This window comes from Meriones unguiculatus, chromosome 11 (assembly GCF_030254825.1).
Source record: "Meriones unguiculatus strain TT.TT164.6M chromosome 11, Bangor_MerUng_6.1, whole genome shotgun sequence".
Taxonomy (NCBI): domain Eukaryota; kingdom Metazoa; phylum Chordata; class Mammalia; order Rodentia; family Muridae; genus Meriones; species Meriones unguiculatus.
The window spans coordinates 107,474,004-107,501,777 of NC_083359.1; the positions used below are offsets into that span (position 1 = coordinate 107,474,004).

General features: G+C 42.9%; 1 protein-coding gene across 1 annotated transcript in view; it reads left to right on the forward strand.

Moving 5' to 3' along the window:
• Nucleotides 1-27,774, forward strand: part of Ush2a (usherin) — a 653,036-nt gene that overhangs the window by 436,778 nt on the left and 188,484 nt on the right. The window contains exons 40-46 of the mRNA XM_060365102.1: nt 411-1,039; nt 5,574-5,905; nt 6,989-7,111; nt 15,177-15,340; nt 22,654-22,863; nt 24,207-24,409; nt 27,626-27,738. Of these exons, the coding sequence (XP_060221085.1) occupies nt 411-1,039; nt 5,574-5,905; nt 6,989-7,111; nt 15,177-15,340; nt 22,654-22,863; nt 24,207-24,409; nt 27,626-27,738 (1,774 nt within the window). The remainder of the gene's footprint in view (nt 1-410; nt 1,040-5,573; nt 5,906-6,988; nt 7,112-15,176; nt 15,341-22,653; nt 22,864-24,206; nt 24,410-27,625; nt 27,739-27,774) is intronic.

Below are 27,774 nucleotides of genomic sequence, written 5' to 3' on the forward strand. Positions count from 1 at the left end.
TGCAGGGTTTCACAGGGTTGTAAACTCTCGGGTCTGTTATGATCGTGCTGTTGGTTAAAATCAGTACTGAGGGTCCATGGGGCCAAATGAGGCCCAAGGCAGAACTTCATTTAAACTGTCAGCTTTTGTATTTCTTTTCTAATGTCTTGATTTAAAAAGAAAAAAATCCCGAGATTTTTTTCAGCATTAGCTTTAATGAAAAGAAATTATTTTGTTGGTGTATGTTAGGAAGGAAGGGATTCAACAAGTATGTCACTGCCATTATGAGCAGGGCAGTCATGTGGGTCTTTGGACCCCTTACCTGTTTGTCCCTCGTCTCTTTGGGGTGCTTATTCATGGGAGTTTTACTGTTGAGGACATGTGGGAAGTTTATAAGAGCCATGACTTCCTGGCTGTGTTCTTCTTTATAGAGCCTGGACCGATAGATGCTCCAATTCTTCTGAATGTGCAAGCTCAAATGATGTCAATTGTCTGGCAACAGCCTGCAAAGAGCAATGGGGTTATTACCCATTATAACATTTACCAGCATGGCCGTCTGTACTTAACAGCCTCTGGGAATGTCACAAACTGCACTGTGGCCCATCTACACCCTGACACGGCCTATCAGTTCCAGGTAGAAGCCTGCACCTCCGTCGGGTGCTCCAAGTCACCAGCGTCTCAGACCGTGTGGACACTCCCAGAAACACCAGAAGGCATCCCGAGCCCGGAGCTGTTCTCACACTCTCCCACATCCATCATCGTGTCTTGGCAACCCCCCACACACCCCAGTGGCTCAGTTGAGAACTTTACCATTGAGAGACGAGTCAAGGGGAAAGAAGAAATTAGGAGCCTGCTGACCCTCCCAAGAAGCCATGCCATGAAGTTTCTTGACAATGATCCTGCCCTCCACCCTTGGACCCAGTATGAATACCGGGTTCTGGGGAGCACTCCTGACAAAGGCACCAACAGCAGCGCTTGGGTGGAAGTTACCACAAGACCCTCCCGGCCTTCAGGAGTGCAGCCTCCCACAGTACTGGTGCTGGGGCCGGATGCAGTCAAGGTAAGGTGCCCGGTCTCAGACACGAGGACTTACCCTGGCTGCACTCTGTGTTGAACAGAGCCACCTACTGACAAGACCAGCACATTTATTGTCTTAGGCATTTGCTGCAGAAACTGGGCTTCTTGGCCTTTAGCCCAAACTATCTTGAATTCAATGTCAGCTTTTCATCTCTCCCTGTATCCCCTTAATTATATTGTTGAGAGACTGCTATTTGCCTCGCACACATGAAATACTTTGATACCACTGTGGGATGCTTAGCCGCAGCACCACATCATATTTAAACAGATCAGAAAATGAGAGGAGATGGGACGCTAATGGAGGCACTGAGAGGCATATTAACAAACAAAAATCCCACACACAAATGTTCTGCTGTTCTTTAAAAAAAAAAAGTCAAAGAATTAAAACGATGGGAAAATTTAAGAAAATAACATATTGCTGGGTATCCAAAAAGCTCAATTATTTGCCTCATTCTTTGGGGATTGAACTCTGGAGGATGGAATAACTACCATTGTTTTGGCTGGCATACAAACTTCATTCAAGGGAAATTAGTGTAACCAAACAGGAGGGAGCTGTGCAGCTTAGAAGCCTCTTTTGTGTAAATACACACATGCTTCCATGGGTTCAATCTTGTACCTCTGCCAAAAGCCTTGGTACAGTAGCTTGCTCACCAGAGCACAAAGAGGGCATTTGCATAACAGCAAAGTTCATCTGTTGGAGATATTACTTGGATCTAGGCTGTGTTCTCTTTCACCGATGAAAGAATGACACTAGATGAGGCTTGACAATTTAAGATTTTGAAGAAAACTCATTTAACCCACAAACTAGAAGTGACTGTATCTTCTTTTTTTTTTAAATTCAGTCTTTGAAAGTTAAACACTTAAAATAGACTTAATTATCTTCAATCTGAGAACTGTTAAAGCAACACAACTTGGGTAAAAAAAAATAGGTAAAGCGTAAGGAATTCTGTTGATTTAGCACTAAATGGGATTTAAGTTTAACATATAGCATATATGATATTTATTGCATGAACTGAAAAAATCGTAAGAATTGGTCTTCAGTCAAATAAAAAGCAAAAACACAGACAAAGCTAGAATCAGTAATCCTTTCAGAATCGACTTTGTAACCCTGGAAAACTTGTGTGGGATGTTGGTACAGTGCTGGTTGATGGCCTGGGACCTGGAAGACATTGTCCCTTCATAAAGACAACAGCTGCACCACAGACATTATTCTGATTCTTCTACCAAACATTTAAAACTAGCCATCACTGATTATAGTAGATCCAGAAAGGAAAAAATATACATATGCATGGTTTAAGAAGATAGCAATGAGCCACGGTGCTTGAGTGGGTCAATGCCACTGGCTCCGAATCTCTGGGAAGAGTTAGTCAGCCTTCAATACCCCCTCTGTGGGCTTGACAGTTTCCACAGGAATAGGACAGTGCACATGGCCTGTCATTTGCTAGCAGAGTTTTGATTAGATTGGCTAAGGGAGCTGAAGCCCGAAGATCATGACCTCAGGCCCGTAAAGCCCAGACCAAGTTTTTAGAAGGATCTTGAAGTACCGAGGTATGGCAGCCAAGTGATAACGTGAGCCCTCTCACCTACATCAGTTTCCATTTTTTAACTAGAAAATGAAATTGACCAAGGAGGAGAACACAGGGAATACTGAACTAAATCATGGAGTGTATTTAAATGTTCATGGAACACATTTTTGTGTTAGTATTACTGACTCACGTTGTACTCAAAAGTAGCTTAAAACTTTACCAAAGTACATTTTTCTAGTGAGACTGCCTCTAGTAAACAGATATATGCCTGGGAAACTGTGACTCCTCTCTGCAAGGACAGATCTGAAATCAAAATTGCAAATAGATAAAACATTTATGAGGAATCCCAGGATAGTCATTAATGCACGGTTAAGAAAGCCATTCAATATTTACCATGCTCTACTGTTCTAGGTAAATTGTCAATAATATTAACAATGACAATATGTTCAGCTTCTCATATTCATTCAAACACATTTATGAGTGTCTCCTTTTGACACTAAAGGGAATGAGTGGGACCAATATAGTGCCCCCCCACCTCGTGGAGCTACTTTGTAGACAAATAAGCATAATAGATGCCCACAAGTGGCAAGAACTGGGGGGCATGGAGCAGAATCAAGTTAAAGATAAATAGGGAGAGCGGTTGGGGTGGTAAATGATTGAAGGTGTCCAGCTGGTATTTCACGGTGAGGCTAGTAGCCACTGGAGCAGGCTGGGTAAGTTTAGAGAGAAGAGCAGCCTTGGGCCATTGGTGCTGTAGCTTCTAGGACAAGGGGCTATGTCTAGTGATATGCTTCTTGCTAGCAGCATCCCAGAGCTGTGTAGGTACCAGAGGTTGCGAGATGGGAATCCTGTAGCTTCCTGTGATCCCTCTCCCTGTAACAAAGCCACCAGCATTCAGTCATCATTGGGCAGAACCCTCATGACCTTATCTAGTCCTGACCCCATTCACGCTCCACTTGTAAACACCACAGTCAGATTAAACTTTTACCTTTTAATACCTCACTTGGGGGAATGGGTTTGAAAGTGAGGGGTTGGGGTTTTGTTTTTGTTTTATTTTTATAGTTCAGCCATCTCATCAGCTCGGTTTATCTCTGTGATGTGTTCTTTGCTCTGTATAGTATCATCCACTACTGTTCAACAGGGACCACAAGAAACGTGACACAAACTGAGCCAACTGGAAGACAAAGGAACACATAAGGATAGTAAGAGGTGCAACCCACGCTGGACCTAAGAGAGTCCTGTCCGAGGATGACACATTTTTCCCCAGGCTCCCCTATGCGTTCAAGGACAGCCTAAGCGACTTACTGAACTACTGTCTCAAACTGTGCAGGGGGGCTGAGGCTGTGAGGCCATGGTAGAGCGCCAGTCTGGCATACGCAAGGCCCTGGGCTCAAATACTTAGGCTACTAAACATTGTTTATATCTTGAAGTATTATATCTAGAAGTATTCAGGAAGGGAAATTGGAGCACATAGTAGGTCAAAATCGTATTCTTAAAATCTATTAGGAACAAAACATGTCAAAGCAATTATGTGAAAGATGACATCTACGTACTTCCAGGTTGTACTTGATTTTCTAAGAAAACCACTTCATTTTGAAACTCAGTAGACAGCCTCTACTACGACTGAAAGGACAGCTCAATAAAAGTACAGAATAATTTCATATTTGAACATCAATCCAAAACTTCTGAATTAAATATTAACAAATTGAATTAAGCAGAATATGAAAAGAATAATAAAATGAGACAAATTTGATCTGATTCCAAAAATGTAAGGAGAGTTCAATAGCCAGCTGTCTGTCAATATGCCTCTTCCATCAACCAATTAAGGAGAAAGCCTGTTTGTTTTTTGATATTTTTTAACCCAAAAGGGTTTTTTTTTAAATCCAAATGGGGCTGGGAAGTATCTCTGCAAGTAAGAGAACTTACATTCTCGCCGAGGATCCAGTCCAGATCCCACATCAGACATCCCATAACTTCTCACAACTCCAGGTTGATGGGGTCCAACACCATCTGGCCACCTTGGGCACCTACGCACATGTGGTAGACACAAACTCATGCACGCACACATCCTCACGTAAATAAAAACAATAAATGGTTTTAAATGGTCTTATCAGATTTTGAAGCCATCTCTTTACAAAATAAATAAGCAAAGTAAAATCAGATTAAAAAGGGGTTCAAATAGGATTCAGCCAACATCAGTTTGCCATAGTAAAGCACTTAGCACAACTGAGAGATAAAACTGAGAAATAAAGTGCAGAAATCACCAAGTTGTGCATCTGTGCAGCAGCAACAAAATTTATTTTTATGGTGCCATCGGGGCCTCTAACCTTGAACCCTCATCCATCCACAGCTACTAAAATTTGGGCAGAAAAGTTAGCATCCACTACGATGGAATTCATAAGGTATTACTATGTTTTCTGATGTTAAATTCATTTAAACAGAACCATCCTTTGGTTGCAGTTTTTAAAACTTTCATGTGTTTCTGGCTCTGAGACTAGAATGTGTTATTGCTTTATTTGTTAAACTATACACCAGCTTCAGGAATTTGACTGTGACTGTGAAAATAAAAATAATGTCCACCTTTCTCCAGCCTTTGTAAAAGCAACCACTCTAGCCCTCATGCCCACATGGTAAAGCAAGAAGTTTCATTTAATTGAGTTAAAAACATGCAAACTCTCAGGTCCTGATGCTGCCCTCCCGATGCATGTGGATGTGTGTTGCTCTGTGTCCTTTAGAACACCCACATGGAGATGAATCTGACTATCCCAGAAAGTATCATAGCTAAAATCCAAGCCCAGGAAGCAGCTTCCACTCAGCTTCCTGGTTCAGGTCACTTCCCCCAAGTTTCTGTCTAGTGCAGAGGGCTAAGTTGAATATAGGCCTTTGGCAGATGACTTCAGGGCAAATAAGGCAGGTAGAACTCTAGGCTTTATGGACCTCACTTGCTCTGCCCCAGTGTGTCACACTGATGCTGCTGGTCTTCTCTCTCAGGTCACTTGGAAAGCCCCTCTTACCCAGAATGGAGACATACTGAGCTACGAGATCCGAATGCCAGACCCTCTCATCAGAATAACCAACAGGACCTCGGTTGTATTGAGTCATCTAATCAAGCACCTGACTCCTTTCACTAATTATTCAGTCACCATTGTCGCTTGCTCCGGAGGTAACGGATACCTAGGAGGGTGCACTGAGAGTCTACCTACCTTTGCTGCCACCTACCCCGCCCTGCCTCAGGAACTGGCCCCATTGTCGGTGATTCCAAGCGAATCTGACATCAGGATTTCTTGGCAGCCACCAGCCAAGCCAAATGGACCCAATTTGAGGTAGAGAAAGTGATATTGCTGTGGGGTTTGTTTTGGATGCATCATGCCAAGAAGTAGGAAAGTAGGATTACATTCACATCTCAGTTAGAACTAATTCCATACCAAATACCATAGCTTCATTCACAAACTCGTAGTAAGTATGCAATGTCCTCTATTCTTACCATGCATGTCTTGATTTAAATGGAAACGAGAGCTCATCTGGTAAGAGTGAGTACCATAGGGCTGGAGAGATGGCTCAGAGGGTAAGATCACTGGCTGTTCTTCCAAAGGTCCTAAGTTCAATTCCCAGCAACTATGTGATGGCTCACAACCAACTATAATGAGATCTATGGCCTTCTTCTGGCAAACATGTATACTTGCAGACAGAACACTGATTACACAATAAATAAATAAATCTTTAGAAGAATGAGCACCAAAGCATTGAAACAGACTAAACAGACTAAAGACCTTTCCACATAGCTAAGATTTCGATTCGTTATCCTGCTCTTTCTTTTCAAAATAATATTCTTATTCTGTTAGGCAGCTCTGATGCTTGTTCTGTGTAACGTGGGACAACTGAGTCTGACTTATAAAGTTCACCACAGTTGTTTCCATATCTCCACTGGGCACACGTGTGAAGCATGTTCTAGGAGATAAGACGGGTGCAAAGAGCTATGATTCTAAAATGGCTGTGTAGCAGCCAGAACTAGATACTTGGCAGAGAAAACAGAGGAGATGATATTATTATTGTTTATAAAAATTTGATGGTATGAGTCTCGGGAAATCCTTAACTGGATAAGATTTTTATAGTCCAACCTTGTGTGAAACTCTCAGCAAATATTGAGCAAATCTGACACAGAAACACAAAATTCCACCATTCCCACTGGTGAACAAAAAATGTGAGTGGAAATGGTAATTTACAATTAACAGACTATATGATAGCTGAGACAGAAAACAATGCTTATCTGGAAACAGTCCGTAATTGCACTAGGGTATTATTCATGTTTGCAGGCATGCATCACACACATGCCGCTCCACTCCCAGAATCTCCGTAATAACAGGAGTTGAGACAATCAAAATGTTCCTGCTTGTCTTTTGCTTTAGATACGAGCTTCTGAGACGTAAAATCCGGCAGCCACTCACTTCAAATCCCCCAGAAGATTTAAATCTGTGGCACAATATTTATTCAGGAACTCGGTGGTTTTACAAAGATAAGGGTCTTAGCAGGTGAGATTACAAAAACTATAAAAACAAATGCTGGCATTTAGTTTGGGGCGTGTTGAATGGTTCAAAGGACTGCAGCGTCTTCGTTGTGTGAACGTGTTATCGGTCGCACAGTAGAATATGTTCAGTTATTATCTGTGGCATTAATCACCGAAGTGCAGCCGAGGCGTGTTCAGTGTTTGCCATCTCAACCGTGTGCCTGAAATAAGCCTTTCAAGTCAAACTTGGAGATGTGTGAGCCCCGGCCTGTTGCTTTTGTCACAGCTCTATCTGGACATGAAACTTAGGAAAGCTGTGGAAGTTTTGAATGTAGGTGGAACTGGGGCTGGTGCCCTCTGCACATGCCTGTGTCACAGGAGGTAATGGGTTATGAGTCATTGGATTAGTGAGACTTGAAAAAGCTGAATCTAGAGTTTAAAGCAAAAACATGAGCCAGTAGGTGATATCCATCAAAAACATTTACCATATGCTAGAGTTTGAGCTAAGTTCTTTTTTGTCTCCTGCTAAGGAAGCGAACCTTTTGCCATCTCTGGGCTTCACCTGTATTGTCTGTCATTCACAGGACCCAGGGATTTCTTAATAGTCTTGGTCCAGGCAATGTGAAGAAGTTTCAAAAACATACACGAATGTCTTCCATGAAAAGTTTCCAGTTACATTTTTCAGTAACCTTTCTGTTAGGTTGGTTGGTTATTTCTCTAGGCCACCCGCAGAGTAATCATGGCCTGAGCCCCGTTCTAATGTCCTACCATCCATCACTTGCTCCTCCAGCCCTGCCTCTCAGACTCACCCTCACTGTACTCATGATGGCGAACATGGAGAATGCCCACCTCTGCTCTCATTCTTCATCAGCCCCTTCCCATCATCAGAATGAATCTCACTTCCGGCCTTAGCTAGATGGTTCTCCTTACAGGAAGCTGCCTGTCCACTCTCTTGCTGGTCTGAATATGAGTTGAAATAAATGTGCTCTTGGCAGCTATTTCTAGAAAGACTGTGCAGATAAAATTGTGTTGAGGGAATCTTAGTAAGCTTATGAGGCTAAAGTCAAAAACACTTTTTTCCACACTGGGGCTTAAAACAGGGATTACTGTTTTTATTCAAGAAACTAAGTGACTGGAGACTAAGCTCAGTTGGTAGAGTGCTTGCCTGGCATGCAGGAATGCCTGGGTTTAAACCTGAGCAAGGAGAATAAAAAGGGTGTTGAGGCAGGTAGAGACAGGAGGGTCAGAAGTTCAAGGTCATCTTCAGTTATCTAGTAAATAATTGCTTACACCCATAAACAGCTGAGGTTAAAGGAGAGGATGTGAATTTTTATTTTCCTTAACATTCAAAATATATAGCACCAGGCCAGTCTGTTTACCAGTCCACCATTTGTAAGTCTAAATTGTTCAGGGTACTTTTGTTTAGGCTACCTTTGCCCAAGTGGACCATCTCAGCAGTGTGAGGGCTGGAAATTAACCCTCAGAAGGGCTTAAAGTAGATGGATGAGTGCCCATTGCTGGGTCAGGTGCTGCCTGCAGCTACCCTGACAACAGCTGGAGGTCTCCTTCCTCTGGTGACCCACAGCTGCCAGCATATCAGGAAACCAAGATGAACCTTACCCCTGGACCTACCCGGTTTCCCTTGGCATCTGGGGGAACAGCCTTTGGGACCACCTCCCATCCCCATAGGTGCTATAAACCGTGAATTCCAAAGTCCGTTACGTAAAACTGTGAAGTATTTGCCTCTACCCCGATACACAGGCTGGCATATGCATAAGTCGTTCCTGCACGGCTTACAATGCTGGGGAAGGTGTAAATGTGAAGGGTTGTTATACTGCGTTGTTTAGGGAATGAAACAAGAAAAAAAAATGGTTCAGTACCAGATGCTGTTATTTTTCTAAATATTTTCCATTCATGGTTGGTTGAATCTGAGGCTATGGAACCCCAGGGCACAGAAGGCTGACTTTGTTTATCCTATTGATTTATCCATTTGGCTGTTTTTCTGTTGTTGTCCTTAATTGAGTCCATCTCTTTTTAGAAGACATAACTAATTTCATATTCTCACCAAATTTCCTTGTTCCCTCTTTACTTCTATTTACATTAAAAAAATAGAAATAGGACACTGAAGTGTTTTTCACATCTTTCTCACACACACACACACACACTTAATTTTATATCTACGGGGTTTGCCTTGCATGTATATTTGTACACCACATGAATACCATGCCCATGGAGGCCAAAAGCGAACATCAGAGCCCTGGAACTGACAGCCAGTTGCGAGCCACCATGTGGGTACTGGGAATCAAACCCAGGTTCTCTGGAAGAGCAACCACTGTTTGTAACCCGTGAGCCATCTCTTCAGACCCCAACCTTGTTTCATTTTGATCATTATAGACACATTTAGATCAGTGGTTAAGTGACAATTATTCCAATGCAAAATATATAATTATCAAAGACTGGGCATGTCCTCATAAATATAGTTACGAAATTAAAGGCAAGTTCGAGTCACCGCCTTGTTCGAGTGGTCTGTTTACTATGCTGTATTTTTACTACAGAGAAAAATAGTTCAGACAGCGTTGGCAAATTTTCTACACAATTTCTATAACCTGAAATTCAGAACTTTCCTATAGTAATTTTCTCTTCTGAGTCTTATTATAGAATGCAGGTTCTTAAGCCAGTTACACATATAATTTACTTTAAAGAAAAATACCCTTTATATGTGTGACTATCTTAGGCAGGGGTCATTTGTTAGTGTGTTTCCTTGTTCCCACTAGGATGGGGAAGCTGAGGCTCATCGGTTCTCATGAGGTCTCTCAGATCCATCATGAGCCCCTCCTCAGGCAAGCTTGCGTTTGTGGCAGGGGTGAGGACAGCATAGTGGATGCAGCACCCAATGAGCCTGCGTCTCCAAGAGCATCATCTGTGATGGTGACAGTATTGAAGGATGTGGTCCAGAAGGTTTTCAGTAAAGTCAACAGTTTTGATTCTGAGGAAAATAGTCCAAGTCATTCTCAGCCATGCTGAAGTTAACCAGATACACCCCAGCTTTCCAAGCTACAAGCCTGTGCGCATTTTGACATAAAATATCAAAGTAACTTTCACTGGACAAATGCCTCCCACACTAAATCCCACTTGTCATCAAGAGCTTGCGGAAATCATACCTCCTCCTTGGTGAGGTTTAACTATATGGTCTGACTGATTTGCACCCAAAGAAAAAGGGAGGAAGAGAACATTCTAGATGAACACAGTCTACTTTTTCTCATTCCAGACATCCCCACAAGCCTGCTGGGTGACCCATTGAGTAAAGTCTTTGCTATGCAAGCATGAGGACCTGGCTTAGGTCCCCAGAATCCATGCCAGGTGCTGCACAGCCTGTGCCTGTGGGCCCAGCACTGGGGAGGCCCAGACAGAACCCCTGGGGTTTGCTAGACAGGCAGTCAGTGGACTCCAGATCAAGCAAGAGACTCTATCTCAAAAGTTAAGGTGGAAAGAAACTGAGAAAGAAACACAGCCAACAGCCATCACCAGCCTCCACGGCTCCCAGCTCCCAGAGTTCACACACTCTTGCCCAAATAATAGAAAGCATCCTCAAGAGCTTTCACGTGCTCTGGCTCCAGCAGGACAGGAAGCAAGCTCTGGATTCTTTGTATGCAGCAGTCATCTGCTGGCATTCAGGAAATAAGGTTGGAAGAAATGAACAAATGAATGGCTGAAATGGCATTGCTCACTACAGCAAATACTGTCTGGTTTTGATGTGTTTTACCCAAAGAATACTTTGAGACTCAACAGGGATCATTTTTCTGCTGGACGAGCAGATGTTTGTGTGACTAACCTACCAAATTACATGTGAGGCTGACTGACTTTGACTGATTTAGGAACTGTGACACACCTGTTTGTCTCCCACAAGTAACTGATAGGTAAGCAGATGAAACCTGCATCAATTATACAGAATCTAGTAAGCTTTTGTGGTGGTGGTGGTGGTGGTGGTGGTGGAGGTTGTTTTCATCTAAAGGGAATTTAGTTCACTTTTTCATTCTTTTGAGTTAGAGCCACTGGACTTTGAAAAGAGAATTGTTACATAAATAAGATTTTAACCTGTGCTGTTTTGCATAAAGGAAAATGGCAGCATTGTGTCGCCAGAACAGTCTATATTTGCTGTTGCCACAGCAGTCTGCAAGGATAGGTCTTGCTATAATTATATGGTGTCAACTGGCCTATTGTTCACTTTATTTTATTATTAAGTGGAATGCCTCATTTGGCACCAACAATCAACACTTAAGTTCACTGAAAAGGTGGTAGAGAGAGGGAGTAGAAAAGCTGCTTCCGTACAACTAACTCGACCTTCTGCATAGGGGTAAAATGGGAACCACATAGTTGTGTAGACGAGTGACAGAAACATACTGTTACTCAGTAAAGATGGGTTTGCTGGAGCCGGAGAGATGACTCAGTCGCTAAGAATGTGTAGTTCTCTTGCTGAGTTAGGTTCTCAGCAACTGTGTTACACATCTCACACCCTCCTGTCATTCCAGATCCATGAGGCCTAACGCCTCGTGTACAGCTCCTGAACTCACACAAGCACACAAAGACACACACATCTACCTATAATCAAATATGAGTCTCAAACTCACAACATAGAAAAGACATGAAAACACAGATATTTAATTTTTAATTATGGTTTGCAGTAAACCGCACACTTAGAAGGAGAGAGATCTTCTGAAAAGTTTGAGAGTGAGGGGCAGGAGAGGTGGCTCGCCAGGTAAGTGCACTAACTGCCCATAGAGAACCTGAGTTTCATTCCCATCGTCCAAGTCGGGGTACCCAGAAGTTGCCTGTAACTCCAGATGCTGGGGACTCTGCCCCCTTCTGGCCTGTGAGGCACCTGAGAACACACACGTGAAAAATAATCTTTACAGTTCTCTTTTAAAGTTAAAGAAAAGACAAAAGGCAAAAATGTGATGTCACATGACTGCACACTGACCCCTCAGTTAAGTGAAGCAGTAGAAGGAGTCCTCAGAAGTGAAAAAGAAGTAGTGCATTAACACTAACATGCAGTTCTGAAAACCTCTCGGTGAACTCGTTTAACTCCTCAGGGTCCGGGGGTTTGGTTTGGTTTTTAATCTCTGATACAGAGAAGACATTTAATTATTTGAAGTAGATGGGCTCTAAAGGCAGCTCTACTTGAGAAGTTTTAGTACCATCTTGAAAGCCACCTTTCCAGTTGTATGTATCCATATGGCCTGTGCCTTCTGTGTTTTATTATATATATACATATATGTGTGTATATTATATATATATATATTTGAGATTGTATTGTATTGCATATAGCCATTATATATTCAGAATGCTCCCTAAACCAAGTGACCTCATTATATAAATATGTATATATATATATATACATATATATACACATCCTTATCTATCTGAATTGCATACTACATAAAATTATGATAAAATTCCTGGAAATATCACAAAAGGGAGGTCCTCCAAAATTTGAACACAACAGAAAATATTTGTGCTATTAACTTGACCAAGCAAAGGACTAAAACCATGGTGTCACTTGGAGCCACGAAGGTTGCTAATTGTCTGATAACATCAACAGATGGAAGAAAAGCTCAAATATAGTGGAGAAGATTAGGCATCTAGTCTTCAGCTAAAGGAATAAGGCCATTTTATGACTTGAAATACAATTATACATATTTCACCCAGGGACAGAGCTAATGAAGCCAAGGTCACTGGTTCAATTCCCACGTGAGCCATTATCTTCCCTTTCTTCCCTTGTCTCGGACCCGCCACCCTCTTAACCCTGAGTCAACACCCTGCAGATTCACCCTGGGGTCACAGAGGAAACTGAGCAGGCAGCCTCAATGCAGAGGTAAACCAGCCCCTCTCCTCCAGAACAGTCTCTGAGGTCAAGCCCCAGCCATGTGACATCACCCCCAACAGGGGCGAGGCGGGTTATCACTGGATTGTTATTATTATTATTATTACTTTCCAATCATGCTGGCAGTGCCCTGTGCTGCACCAGTTCAGAGGGCTCTTCAATCAGGCAGCCTGCATTTGAGTCTCGGCTCTCCTGAGGAGTCCATTGACTTGGACAAGCTATTTAATACTTATTTTCCTCACTTTGAAAATCCATACTAAATTGGCACTTTCTAGTTATGCTGTGAGGAGTGGATGGGTTGGTATGTGTAGGAAGATCTGGACCATAGGAAATAACCAGCTGTCACCTTTCAATTGCCTCAGCCCTGCTGACTAGTTAGCACTTGGTGGAAAGCACACAGACACGTATCTTCCCAGTGTTGGCTAAAGTCAAGTTCTACAAGCTGGGTGTCTGGACACAGAACACTGGCACAGGGGTACCCTGTTACAGTGCTCAGAGTTAGGGCCACCAAATAAATTCTCTTCAAGGCCAACCTCCCTCCAGAGGCTTCAGAGGGCAATCTCGGCTTCTCCTAACTTCTGGTGGTCCCAGCGTGCTGGTGTTTGTGGGAACATCACTCCTGTTTCTCCCCTCATCTCCATGTACACCATCTCCTTCCCTGAGTCTGACTGCATCACATGTTCATTCTCTCCTCTTACAAGATGGCAGCCATTGTATGGAGAGTGTCCTCTAAGCCAGGTTTCCTCTTGACTCATTCAGTGTACAAATATCCTAGTGTGAATAAGAACACACTAGACTTCAGAATCTCTCTCTCTCTCTCTCTCTCTCTCTCTCTCTCTCTCTCTCTCTCTCGCTAGGGGGATGAGGCAGGTATGAATCCATTCATGAAAGGAGGAAAATGAGGGAAAGAGAATAGAAGATGAGGAAGAGGCAGACAAGCAATGAACACCTGAAAAGAAGACAGAGCTATAAAGCAGAGACAGGCAGAAAGTTTAATGCTAGCTCTCATTTAGGAAAATAAACCAATAAGTGACCCCCCCCAAGCCCCACTGAGCTGTCAATACAGCAACTGAGTAGTTTCCTTCCACACGAATGAGGCAGAATTCCAGAGTCTTTAGAATGTTGGGTCCTGAAGAAGAGAAGACAAACAGAATCCACCTGGAGCTAGGAAAATGTTCTAAAGTCCCAAGTGCAACTTTGGTCAAACTATCTAGCGAAGTTCTTGGAAATGACACGCTCCTCTTTTTATGGTGACAAGCAGGGGTTGTGACACATTGAGACAAACAAATACTGTGGGCTCTGAATACCCTAGGAACAAATAATGACCCCAAATTAGAAGATAAATGAAGTTGAAGTTGGGACAGTCACTTATCACTCAGCATATCTATGCGACTCTCTCCATACAGATGATTGTAAAGCCAGGGCCTGATTCTGTCTATAAATAGCATTTTCCTACTCAGCCAATTTTGAACCAAGAAGATAAAGCCACTGGGCGCCTGCTTGAACGAGCCAAATACGCGAGGAATTAAAGTAACAATTTCAAGAAGTTCGTATCATGCTACATGTTTCTCCTTTGGCAAAGTGATGCTCCATTTCCTCTGTATTGACTCAAATCAGCATGTGCACATGGGGTCCAGCATACCTCGCTGTCACCAAACTCTCAGAGGGATGAGCTTGTGCGCTGTGCTCACAATTGAGGCTTCGTTTAAGCATTTATCTGACAGCCAATGATAGTCCAGGCACAGGAAAGAAGCATAGGAAGAAAATGATGATAGAGCCTGATATTTGAAAATGGATGAGTTTCCCTAAAGAAGAGAATAAAACTCTCTGGATAGTATTGGGACAGAAAGCTGGCAAGCTGCCAGCCTTGTAATTACATCTTGAATTGAGCCATAATCCTCACCGCTTCTGAAAACAGTAAGAACGGGGAGACGATAACGCACGTTTATTTTAAAGACTGATATTTGCTTACTGCTTCCAAATAAAATGCTTTCCTGACACTCTGGTGGAAGCTGGGGGTTACAGAGATAATGGTATGTTTTGGGTTAGGAAGAAAGGAAATAATGCATTTCCTAGAAGGAAAAGGAAACTGAGCATTTTGTGGAAAGGAATTCTGTATTTTATGAAGAAAAAAATTAAATGCATTTGTCTTCCATAGAACATAATGTATGTTTCTGTTTGTTTATTTTTTTTTAAACAAAACCTTCAGGTTTACAACGTACGAATATAAGCTCTTTGTACACAACAGCGTGGGCTTTACCCCAAGCCAAGGAGTGACAGTGACCACCTTAGCGGGGGTCCCAGAGAAAGAAGTCACTGTCACCGTGAGCGTCCTTAACCACACGGCCATAGACGTGAGATGGGAGAAACCAAGTAAGAAAGCCCTCTACTTCTCTGTGTCTCCTCTGCATGTTAGCTCTGTGTTAAGTTACTTTTCTGTTGATGTGATAAAACATGTGACCAGGGCAACTAAAAGAAGGAAGATTTCATACGGGTTTATGGATCCAGAGGATTAAAGTCTACCACATAGGAGACTTACCAGCTAGCAGCATGGCACAGACAGACTTCTCCAGCAAGGCCACACCTCCTAAATCTCTCCAAACACTTGGCACCAAGTGTTCAAATGTCTGGAACTGTGGGGGAACATTTCTCATTCAAACCACCACAGCACTGTAAGAAATATTTTTTCTTTTTTATTGTTGTTTTTGTTTGTTTGTTTAGGTTTTTTGAGACAAGGTTTCTTTGTGTAGCCTTGGCTGACTTGGACTCCCTTTATAGATCAGGCTGGTCTTGAACTCACAGGATCTCCCTGCCTCTGCCTCCCTGAATGCTAGGATTACAGGCATGCACCACTGCACCCGGCTGGGAAATTTAAATGGTACATTAAGAATAAATAAGTCACGGTACCTAAGCTATTTGTGTGCAGATATGTTCACATATGCAGATGTGTTTCTGTTTACATGTACATGTGCATATGTATATGGACAAGTATGTGGGGATGGCAGAGGTCAACCGAAGGTGGTGTTCCTTGAGACAGTTGTTTCTCTCACTGTCCTTGAACTCAGGACTTCCCTAGCAAGCCTCAGGGATAAGCTTGTCTCTGTTTCCCAGTACTCTGTTACCAACAGACACCACCTGCCCAGTATTTTTATGTGGCTTCTGGGGATGGCAGTCAGACTTTAAACAGCATCTTCCAAGTCCTGGAATGCTCTTCTTAACAGACAGAGCCTCCTTACCTCTCCCTGGACCAGTGTGCCCCTCCCATATTGCTTCAGAGGGGAATAGCTCCGTTCCCGTCAGTGAGGAGACTGGATAGCAGAGAGTCCAGGTGTTTGCCCTACACTGTGCAGGACTGTGACCCATCACAGCTCTGAGACGTAGCACCTTTGACACATTCCAAGGCTGCGGCAGAGTGATTGCTTGGCCCATACAGCGTGCTGAGTGTTGGCTGGTGAAGGAATGCCATCGCCACACACTGGTGCTAGATTAGAGATTTCACCTGGGCCTGGTAGAACACTTCTTCTCGGGGTTTGAGAGAACACACAGATGAATCCATCTGCCTTTATAACACTCCCGAAACCACAGTGAGTGAAATCCCAGAGTGACCTAATAGCATAGCATTTAACATCTAATCTGCTCATATATGATGCCTCCTAAGGATCAGAAAAAAAAAAAAAATAAAGTCCTGGATCTGAAATATTGATACTAACTCTTTTTCAAGTATGACTTAAGGTCTGAAAAACGACCAAATCAAAACTTGTCAGTTTTTTTTGCTAAATATTAAAAAAATATCTAATTTGTACAGGTTTGATTAAAATGTTTTGATTGATAAAGACTCACCAGAACAATTACCCACTGTTATACAAAAATATGTTTATAACAATGACAACCATTAGCACAATTCGAGCCAGTCCGGAGTCTGTTCCGGCCTGGAAATACCTGAGTGGGTTTGCATAAACTCTCTAGCCAAGACGTGTGAGGACCAGGGTTTGACGTCATTGACTGCAAACCAGAGCAATGTCTGTGTCGGTCACTCTTCCATCACAGTGATTAAAATATCAAAATAAATCCATGTACGTGGAAGGAAAGAGTATAGCAACTCGGTGTCAGTGTTTGGGTCGACGGTCTCTTCTTTCTGGAGCTTTGGGGCCTTGGTAAGGCAGTGCACAGGTGCGTGATGGAGGACGCTGCTCAGATCCTGGAAGCTTTAGAGCAAGAGAAAGAGGCCATGTTTCAGTATCATCTCAGCGCGTCCCAGGCAGCTAACCAACCCCCACTGGGTGCTGGCGCCTACGGGCTCACCGTCTCCTGTCACTGCAAGACACAGAGAACCAGGCCCAGTGTGTGGCCTGAGGGACGTTAGTAGGGGGCGACATCGTGTTGACCTAAGGCTTCCACCCAATAATTTATTTTTTTAAAGCCCTGGGTTTCTGTAAGTTTGCTGCTTTTTAATGATCTGTGAGGTTTCTGCTAGAATAACGTGAAGCATTTTAGTGGGAAACTTTTGTAATAGATCTAGTGATTACCGTCTGTCACATCTCCAGGAAAAATCAGTTTTATCAGAAGTTGAATTTCCTTGTGTTTGTGTGTGTGTGTGTGTGTGTGTGTGTGATCACCCATTCACCAATTCAGCTTAAGAACTTGCCCATAAAAGGAGTATGTGTGTGCGCACGCACACTCAAGCACACACACACACACACACACACACACACACACACACCCCTTGTGGACTTGAACAGTACAGTGACGTTCTGGGTGCTGTGTTTTCCCTCTCGCATATCCTCTGATATCACTGCGCTCCTGAAGTCAGTGTGCTCATAGAAGCTGACAAAACTAATAGATCTGAAGCGGCCCGCTGAAGTTCCATTACCTCGGTAATCAGAACCTCTGACCTTCGGGATGTAGGTAATGCAATCTGCTGTGATTTCCATTCATACCTTGGAAATTTTTCAGATAACTCTGTGAGCGCAAAGGATACCTCCGACAAGGGTGGGCTGTGGAAGTCGATTGCAGGGTCCTGCCCCTCCTCGGGGCAACTGCTACCTTAACTAACTTACCTAGCCCCTTCTCTGTCAAGAGCAGCCTATTTTCTCAACAATATATATATATATATTTTTTTTTTTGGCTCATGTAAGAAAAATTGGCACAGAGCCTACAAAGTTGAACAGTGCTAAGCTGTCGCTTAGCACATCTTGGAGTTGAAAATGTTAGAAATAAGTTTTTGCCTCTTTCTTTAGTAAACATCATCTTTCAAGAAACCATTAAATAAATATATGTGGGTGTCTGCACATACACACTCTCACACTACACGCGCTCACTCATGCTGGGCTGGGAGCTGGCTCAGCCTGCAGTCCCAGCACATGTATGGCATGATGAGGGGCGGGCACAGGAGGCTCAACAGAGCAGCACAGCTCACCTGCTAAACAAAAAAGTGGACAAGAGACTGTGTCTCAAAGTAGAAGGTGGGCATCAACATGAGGCTGTCCCCTGACCTTCAGGAAACCCTCTGACCTCTGACCCCCGTGCATGCACCATAGTGTCTGCACACTTAAACACACATACCTGCACATGCACACATATCACACAGAGACAAAATTAAAACAAAAGACAAGTCTTTCTCTCGGTTCTGATTTGCACAAGTGCACATCCTGTTAATAGCAAAATGTTCCTGGTAAATTTTTACCAATCACAAGTTGACAAAGAGAAGCCATCTGACATTTTTATTTTTCCTGTGATGTAGGCAAAAAAAAACCTGCTGTTGTTTCCATTTATACCTTGGAAATTTTTCAGAAAACTCTCCATGAGCACAAAGGTTAGTTCGGAGAAGGGTCGGCTCAAAACCGTTTGACCAGCTACTTGAGAGTTTGCTTCCATCAATTCTGTTCGTAACGTGAGATGGAAATATGTCTGCATAATTTCTGACTCTTTGCAGGAGAAGCGGACTAAGCACTGTATGTTTCCTGCACTGAGATTGTATTTTCCTTCTCTCTTCTCCTCTATGCCTAAAACATGAGGGAAAATAAAAAGTAGCATTTTGTCTCATTTACCCATCAAAAGATTCCACCTAAAGACAATAATCTCGGCATTCTCCTGAAAGATTTATCTTTATTATTTAGTGTGTGTTTATACTTAGTGGTATCTTTTACTGTTTTCCACCTCTATTTTGCAAATAATAGGGAATTAATGGGTTAATGCTTTCCTTACTTCTTCTAATTCTCAATGTTTTCTTTATACATTATTTTCATACTATAAAATATATACAGCACTATTTTCTCAAATTGGCTCCAGCACTTAGCATTAATCATTAAATTTCCCCAGTCCTAAATCCTGGGTTTCAGTTCACCTCTCTTTTCTCTGGATGATGAATCCAAAGAGCTTGATCATGAACATTCACTTGCTTATTTTACTATGGCTGTGTGTGTGCGTGTGCGTGCGTGTGTGTGTGTGTGTGTGTGTGTGTGTGTGTGCGCGTGTGTGCGTGTGTGCGTGTGTACATGTGCACCCATGCCCAAGTTCTCGGCTGAAGTCAGAGGGGAAACCACTTGAGGAGCTGATCTCTCCCACCATGGCCGCAGGTTGGGCTGTGGGAGCCAGTGCTTTCCCCTCAGAGACATCTCACTGGATCATCACAAAGTCTGATGTATGTTCATTTTTGCCTATGTAAGATAGTATTTCTGCCATCTTTGCATATTCACTTCATTTCTGTCAGGACAGGAATACCTTTGATTTTTTTTCTTTTTTTTTTTTGCACACAAATGATAATTTAGGTATATATAAATTCTTGGATCGAAGGTTTTCCCTCAAAACATGCTGATATTATTCTGTTCCCATCAAACGCCTATTCTTCAGCTGAGCCTCTGAAGCTTGTCTGATTCTTCTCCCCTCTGCTGTGTTCAGATGTGGACTGTCCTCATAGCTTGGGTGTTGGATGACTTGGTTCCCAGTAGGTGGCGCTGCTTTGAAAGGCTGTGGAACTTAGGGGGCCTGGTGCACGTTGTCCAACCACAAGTCTCTGTTAATTATCATCTATTGCGAGAAGAATCTTCACTGAGGAGTACTGAGGAAGGGGCTGGTCTATGAATGTCACCAGGAGACGTGTCATTGCTGTGTTCCTTTAGCAGAACAGTACTAGGTTTTCACGTAGCCCCAGGACTTATCTGGTCTCAAGTTCTGGGTCCCTCTAAAAGTGTCAAGCATGGATTACATCTCATGGAGTGGGCCTGAAGGGCAGTTTTCTAAAGTGGTTGGTTACTTGCAGGACATATACCATGCTTGCCCCAGTGTGTGCTGTGGGCAGATTACCGCTATGGTTTGTACCTTTTCACCACTCTGGAAAGTAAGTTTTTCTTCGGTCTTTGGTGTTGTGTATCTGAAGTTCTGCTGCTTTTCTTCATTCGATGCAGGTTTTAATTCTTCCCTGTTTGTGTTTGCTTCCCCTTCTTAATCAAGGTAGATCTGTACTCCATCCCAAATCAAGCCTCTTAACAATTCCAGGCACCTGTTTTCATAAAGACATGTCCTTTTGTGTTATTTCTGAAGGACATTATTCAAATGTTTCCTAAAACCTGCATCTCCTTCTCATGAAAATAATAGTATACAGAGAAAGAATCTTCTAGGCAACATTTCCCTTGTCTTGTGTAATGAAGAATCCATATAACGTAATTTCCTCTTTTAGAAAAAGAAAATTACTTTCAAGGCAGTTTTATCAATAGACAGAAAAGGTGAATGTTCCTCAGGAAGATTTAGCAGCTTCCTCTTCCTAACTAATTCAGTTAAAACTCTTCCTCTCTCAGAGAGGAGGTAAGGCCAGCCGTCTCTAACTTGTACTGCCTTCTGAATGAAGGCTGATCACCTGCCTCTTAAGTGTTTCACTGACTAGGGAGAGGCAATGCAGACAGACTCTGTATCCAGCCTCACAGGACATCCCGTGCGATTGTGACTAGTAGCAATACAAAATGTCCCTGCTGTTTGCCTGTGTTGGGACTCTGAACTGTAATGTCTTCTGATATGGCAAAAGGCAAGACAAGGTAGCAAGGTGAGTCCTGCTTTCAGGTCCACTGCCTGTTTCTAGTCACAAGACCGGAAGGAATAACATTCCTGAGGGCATCTGCAGCAGCACTAACCCATCACCTTTTCTCTCATCCCTGGGCAGTAAGTAGCTGCATTCTATGGCAAGTGGGTTGGCAAATGGAACCATGCTAAGATTGGGCAGGTAAAGGATTTTCTTCAGACCTTGACATGATATCTATGCTCTCCTTAAACGCACACTGCCAGTTCCAATATGCGTAATCTATGAATCTAAATGTGCTCCCGAAGAACATCGATAGCACAAGTAAAATCCATTTACCTTTGTGGTGCACACGGCATGTTCCACGAACTGCAACATTCCCGCCAAATTGGAAGGTTTCCTCTAGGTATGAGGGGAAGCCCACCAGCCTCGGGGGTAAATAGGAGGTCATGTGCTCTGGATGATTGGAAGATTCTGGAGAGCCCTTCCCAACAGTGCAGAAAGAGTAAACAGTTGCTGGGAGTGGGGATGCTAGCCAGCCAAACTGGGGAAGAAAAGACACATTCAATTGGTGGTGCCTCCTGCAAGCTTTGAGGACAGCCCCAGGGTTGCTGGCTTTGGCATCCATCACCCATTGGGGGTAGGATTTCCAGGGATGCAGCTGCTTTTGTTTTACCCATGCTCCTGATCAGTGACCCCTCATCCACACTCCTGTTAGTGACTCAGAAGAAGAAAGTACTGGTTCACCAAATCAAGCGCTCGTTCAACTGATACTTTGGTATTTGGTCTTTGATGGATTCCCTTTTTGGGGTGAGTAGATCCATCTGTGGTGTGTCTCCCCAGAAAGTCTGTCACATACAGCAATTCGGAAACACTTCCATAATGTCATAAAGGTTTAACTCTCAGGTTAGCCTAATTGGTCAAGGTGTCAAGTAGCCCAGACTTGACATGTAACATATCTCCCCGTGCTGTGGAATGGCCATAGATGAGTGAGTGATATTCCCACTAAGCCAATGAAAAATATTTCTAATGAGAAAAGAAACTTTTCCACAGACAATCCATGGAGCTTCGCTGGGCTTGACTGATAGTATCTTTAGGAATATGAAGGGCCGTGAGTACGGTTGGTTACCCTGGAGAGAAGGAACGACTCAGTGTCTCCAGGGTTTGCCAACTTAATAACAAAGTCTTCCGACATAAACTCTTCCAAGCACCCTGGCATACCCATTGTTTTAAAATATTGCTAGAGACAAAGTATAGTATCATGGTAAGGGAAAATACCTAAACTAAAACTTTCCATTTATGCATGAACCCTAAGATGTTAGTGTAAAGGTGTCCTTGAAAGAAGTCACAAAAGTCCTCCACAGTGGCTTGCTTGGTGTTGCACATATTTTGAAGGTTATTTGAATAACTATAAATAGCTAATTAGAATATTCAAGAGAAAATTTAAGGTATATGTTCCTTAATATAATGTCTCAATTGGTTATAAAGAGAAAAACAAAGCTTGTTTTAAAATAAATTCTAACTCCAACAGCTTTACCACAAATAAGGTTCCAGAAAATTTCTTAAAGCTGAATCTCTGCCTTCTTACTTCTGTCTCATTCTAGAAATAGTTAACAAAAGATTTATTCTGCCTTTTCTATCTGCCACATAAGCAGTGTTCTGTGTTTTCTGTTAATAGCTTTTCAAGATCTACAAGGTGATGTGGATTATTACACACTGTTTTGGAATTCTGGGACCTCGGAAGAATCTTTGAAAATCTCCCCAGATGTAGATTCTCATGTCATTGGTCACTTAGCTCCAAACACTGAGTATCAGATTTTCCTCTCAGTTTTCAATGGAGTCCATGGAATCAATAGCACAGTGGTCCATGCGACCACATGTGATGAGGGTAAGTGAAGCCTTCAAGAGGGTCTTGACTTCAGGGATGCCAATGCTTTCGATTGAGCCTTTCTGGAGCTAACATCGGTTGTCCCTCCTCTAGCAACGTTCCTAATGCTGGAAGAAAGAGGGTAGGAACCAAACTCTTATGTGCTTATTGTCATGAAGGACGGATGAATAAACCAGTTCCCTTACAGCAGCAGCATGGAGCTGTAATAATCAGCCATCCACCCAGTTTTCCCTTGTTCCTTTCTGAGCAGGCTTAGTTGGGATCCAGTTCACATCAATAAAAGGTGATGTTTAGAAACTTCTTTTTTTCTAAGATTAGCCCTGGAAAGCATTGTGCTTTTCAAAATGACACCCAAGCTCAGGGAGAGTCTTCCCCGAGTCACCAAAAAACAGTAGGTGGAAGTTCAGCCTCAGAGAAGAATTGCCTATGTCCCTGTTTCTAAGCCAGTTAGTGAAGGAGAGGGAGCCGGGGAATCAACTTGTGAGTCGGAAATGAGTCTGGCATGGTCTTTCTAATCTTTCTGGCTTTATATGGTCTCATTATAAACATTATAATATCGTTACCTGCCAAGCAAGCGTTCCAGGCCATTAGCAGAACTCTTTAAGTGTGGGACCCATTTCCCTTTGTGATGCCAAAGGTCGACACCTTTTGTTTATAAAATAGGATGAGTCACAAGGATGATTTTTCAACTAGTTAAGATGAGTTCTTATGATAAAAATAGGCCTTTGCATAGTTATTTCTGACATGCCTGAATAATTGTGTAATTTAACGCTAAGCAAGATTTTTTTCTAATGTTAGATTTCATCATTACCTATGGTAATCAACACTCAAAATCATTTACATAATGACAATATTGCATTATCGTTTCATATTGCTTGAGTTACAAGCTAGTAACAGCAAATGATTTTTTACATTCCAGCAGCCTTGGTGTATTTCAATTTTATTTTATTTTATTTGACTTAAGGAGCAATTTCCACACACATATCCAAAAAAACTGAGATAAGGTGAAGAGTTAAAAATAAAAAATAAAAAAACAAATAATAGATACATGTCAGAGGTGCAGACGGGTGAGTAATTTATCATTTATATCCCACTGGTCACATAGCATTGAAGATTAGCACTGTGCTGGTGGTATGAAGCATTTTGCCACCAACTCTTATGGTTTCTAACTGAGAGTATAATAAGCCAATTTGCAGAGGACTTCAGACTGTGATAGCTTCATCATAGGAGAGCAGATAAGCAAGGAGCCCTTTGCTAAGCCTCCACACCAATCTGCATTTAGTCTAACAAGTGCTTTTCGCGGAGACAGCTGGAGCTTATTCAGTCCCTTCCTTTAATTCTAGAGCCTCGGGGCATGCTTCCTCCAGAGGCTGTCATCATCAACAGTACAGCTGTACGTGTCATCTGGACATCTCCTGCACACGCAAATGGCATTGTCACCGAGTCTTCTGTCTATGTAAATGATAAGCCCTACAAGGCTGGAACGAATGTGCCGGGGTCGTTTATTCTGGAAGGCCTGTCTCCCTTCACTGTCTATGACATTCAGGTCAGAACGTTGTTTTCTTTCTTTTTGGGTGGTTAAGCTCGTGGACGTGTTAAATAAAACATGCTGAGCAGTGTCTCTGAGTGGAGGCCCTCTGTCCTGGTTACAGATTAGTGTTTGTTTGATGGGAGAGGAAAGACAGAAGAAGGAAATTTGACCAAATGAAAGCTGTTGGCTGTGAGGAGTTCGCATATTTGAATCCTCCCCACCCCCAGAAGGGCTCTAGGCTAAGATGACACTGGTAATGATGAGGGAGATGACCAAGTGCCTGCCAGTAAAATATAGTTAATCAAATCATCACCCTAAAAGTCTTTCCAGTTTGTCTTCTTTCTTGATGCGGAGATTTTCTGGGTTTGTTGTTGTTGTTGTTTTGTTGCTACTTACTCAGGGGAGTAGAAGGCTCGCTGGGTGCCATTATAAGGGCGTGGCACAGATGATGTGAGCTGTTCTGTCCTTTACCAGCACTCCTGATTTCGAATGAAATGGAAAAACATAAAATGTGGCAAATAGAAAGATTCCAAAGGATTTTCCGTGAGTTTGGGAAGGAGTGAATCTGGGCACCATGCAAACACACTACAGTGTCACATGATGTGGCAGTTTAACAGTTGTTCTTGAGGGTCTGGAAGAGGCTTCTAAGTCCATGCCTCCTTCCCAGAATGTTCACACACTTACACTGCCTGGCAAGTTTTATCACAGAATTCAGAGAGTAGGCTGTCTGTGCAAAGCCTGTGGACCTCTCCAGGGTCTACTGACTCTAAAGCAGGAGAGATACCAAAGCCAACAGTATTTACGATACAACTCTCCTGAAAGTCTTGTATGAATGTCAGACACAGGAGATAACAAGGCCAAGGGATCAAATGAGTGATGAAAAGATTCCAGAAGTTTAAAACGAAGGCTGCAATTTAGTAGATTTTTAAATAATCTATGCAACTTGTAAAATTCATGAGCATTTCATGAATAATCTCAAAAAGGCGTTAAATGCAAGAATCTTATCTGACCCCAGGAGCATGTTGTCAGCGGTGCTGTGTCCTGCCAGCGCCACGCGTAGCTTCGCCACATCTGAGCAGGGAGCACGTGTTTGGCCGCAGTCCTCCAGCCATCCCCGCCGGGCCCGCAGTCCTCCAGCCATCCCCGCCGGGCCCGCAGTCCTCCAGCCATCCCCGCCGGGCCCGCAGTCCTCCAGCCATCCCCGCCGGGCCCGCAGTCCTCCAGCCATCCCCGCCGGACCCCCAGGCCTCCAGCCATCCCCGCCGGGCCCCCAGGCCTGGCTTCATACGCAACCAAAAGAAACAGTAGAAACAAAAAGAAGCCTTCATGAATTGTTTTTTTTTCTTTGTATTCTGATTTCCAACAACCTACATGAGTGACGTTAGCACATGTGAACTGATGTTTGCACTCGCACTCCTCGGAAAGAGTTTACACAGAGAAGTAGGCCATATACGGGCTAATTCATAAACCCATGAAATTACAGCTTTGTGAACAAAGCACACAGAATGGCCATGGAGGATGCACTGGGGGCCTTCTTTGGGGCCCTGTTGAGGGGTAAGGTTGAGCTCTGAGAAGGAAGCATAGTCAGTTGCTTTGTAAAACCTGAGCATCTGGAGACTTAAAGGCAGTTCTGTCTGTGGTTAAGAACATGCTGTAAGCACATAATGTGTAACATGTGACGAGATGGACATCTCACCCTACAAATCCGAACAATCGCTTTGTACCCAGAAGACATTAAAAGAGTATTTGGTCAAGAGCTCATCAGGAATTTGTTGTACATACTAAAGACATCATGAATTTGGTTCCGTTTCTGGGGTTAATCTAACTGTGTGCCTGAGTCTGATATCTTCCAATATGCATAAAATTGATGTCATTAATTCTATCATATTGTATTTTAAGATGATCTACCCTAAAGGAATACTTTACTATATCATAGTGGAGAATCTTGATAACATTTTTCTATGAAATGTTATTTTACAAAAGGCAATATTACGACTGTAGATAACACATCTGATACCCTGTAGCATTGCTCAGTTCCTGTTTAGATACGACACTGCTGGGAACAAAATGATGTCTATTAATGTAGTGTGATTGTAATCTACCTTGCTCCAAGTTCCGCTGTAAAGAATTGAGGGCTGATGGGTTCAAAACTACAGTACCAGAATTGAAGAACCATCAGTACAAAGCATTCTTTTACCTCTGCGTGTAAGACATTGAAAGTCAATTAGCAGGAGAAAAAGTATAGTCCAGGGCTAGAGAGATGGCTCAGTGGTTACAGGTACTTGGGACTCTTGCAGAAGACTCAGCTTTTAGTTCTAGCTCGCATCTCAGGTGGCTTACAACCACCTATAACTCTAGTTCCAAGGGACTTGGCGCCCCCTGCTGGCCTCCATCAGAACCTGCAAACGCATGTCACACACACATACGCTCAGACATATATATTTTTTAAGTAAATGAATCTTTTGAAAAGATATGGTTGGGTTTACCCTCTAGGTGAGAGCAGAAAAACGCTACACATGCTGGCTGCTGCCCCAGCTGTCTCCGCTGTGTCCGCTTGCCCCTCCTCAGCTTCTGGATGTACACCGTATGGGTTACTGATGTTTGATGGGCCCCATTTCCGGTCCTAAGTTCTCCCACCCTCTCAGTTTTTATTCTAGCTAGGTGGCAGAATTAAAGGGGTGAGTGATGATTTTCTGCTGTGATTAAGGGGATGGACGATTGCTGCTGGAACAAATGGATGGAAAATATCTCAGCCCTATTGGGAAGTTTTCCCTGGCTTCATTTTTCTCCCATTAGATATTAGCATTTAGGCAATTTGTCGTAAAGTGTCAAGACGTCCGGGAGATATCATCATCACACCACGTGATTATAGATCTGGGTGCAGTGTGTGGAGATCACCTATTAGGCTCGGGAATGGCCACCTGAACGTCTCCCGTTCTCTGGCTGTTCTGAATAGATTAATAACCCTTCTCTTTGTGAGTGGTCAGAGGCAGAGACCAAACATCACATGCTAATCACTAAATCAGTTGTCATGAGCTCAGTTCTGTATTCTGCTCTGAGCTCATGCCACTGGACTCAATTCACATAAAAATAAATGAATATTTACTAAGCCCCGTGAGGTTATAGAGGACTTGAAGAGATTCACATGAAGAGAGGGAAGGTGGATTCAGAATGTTATTGGTCTGTTTTGAAGATGATTATATTTATTCCTTTCCAAACTAATCTTTGCAGGTAGAAGTCTGTACAAAAGATGCCTGCATAAAGAGCAACGCGACCCGAGTCAGCACTGCGGAAGATACTCCAAGGGACATTTCAATGCCTCTAATCCGTAATATTACTTCAAGGTACCTAGCTTTTTATCAGTCAATCTAAACAACTTT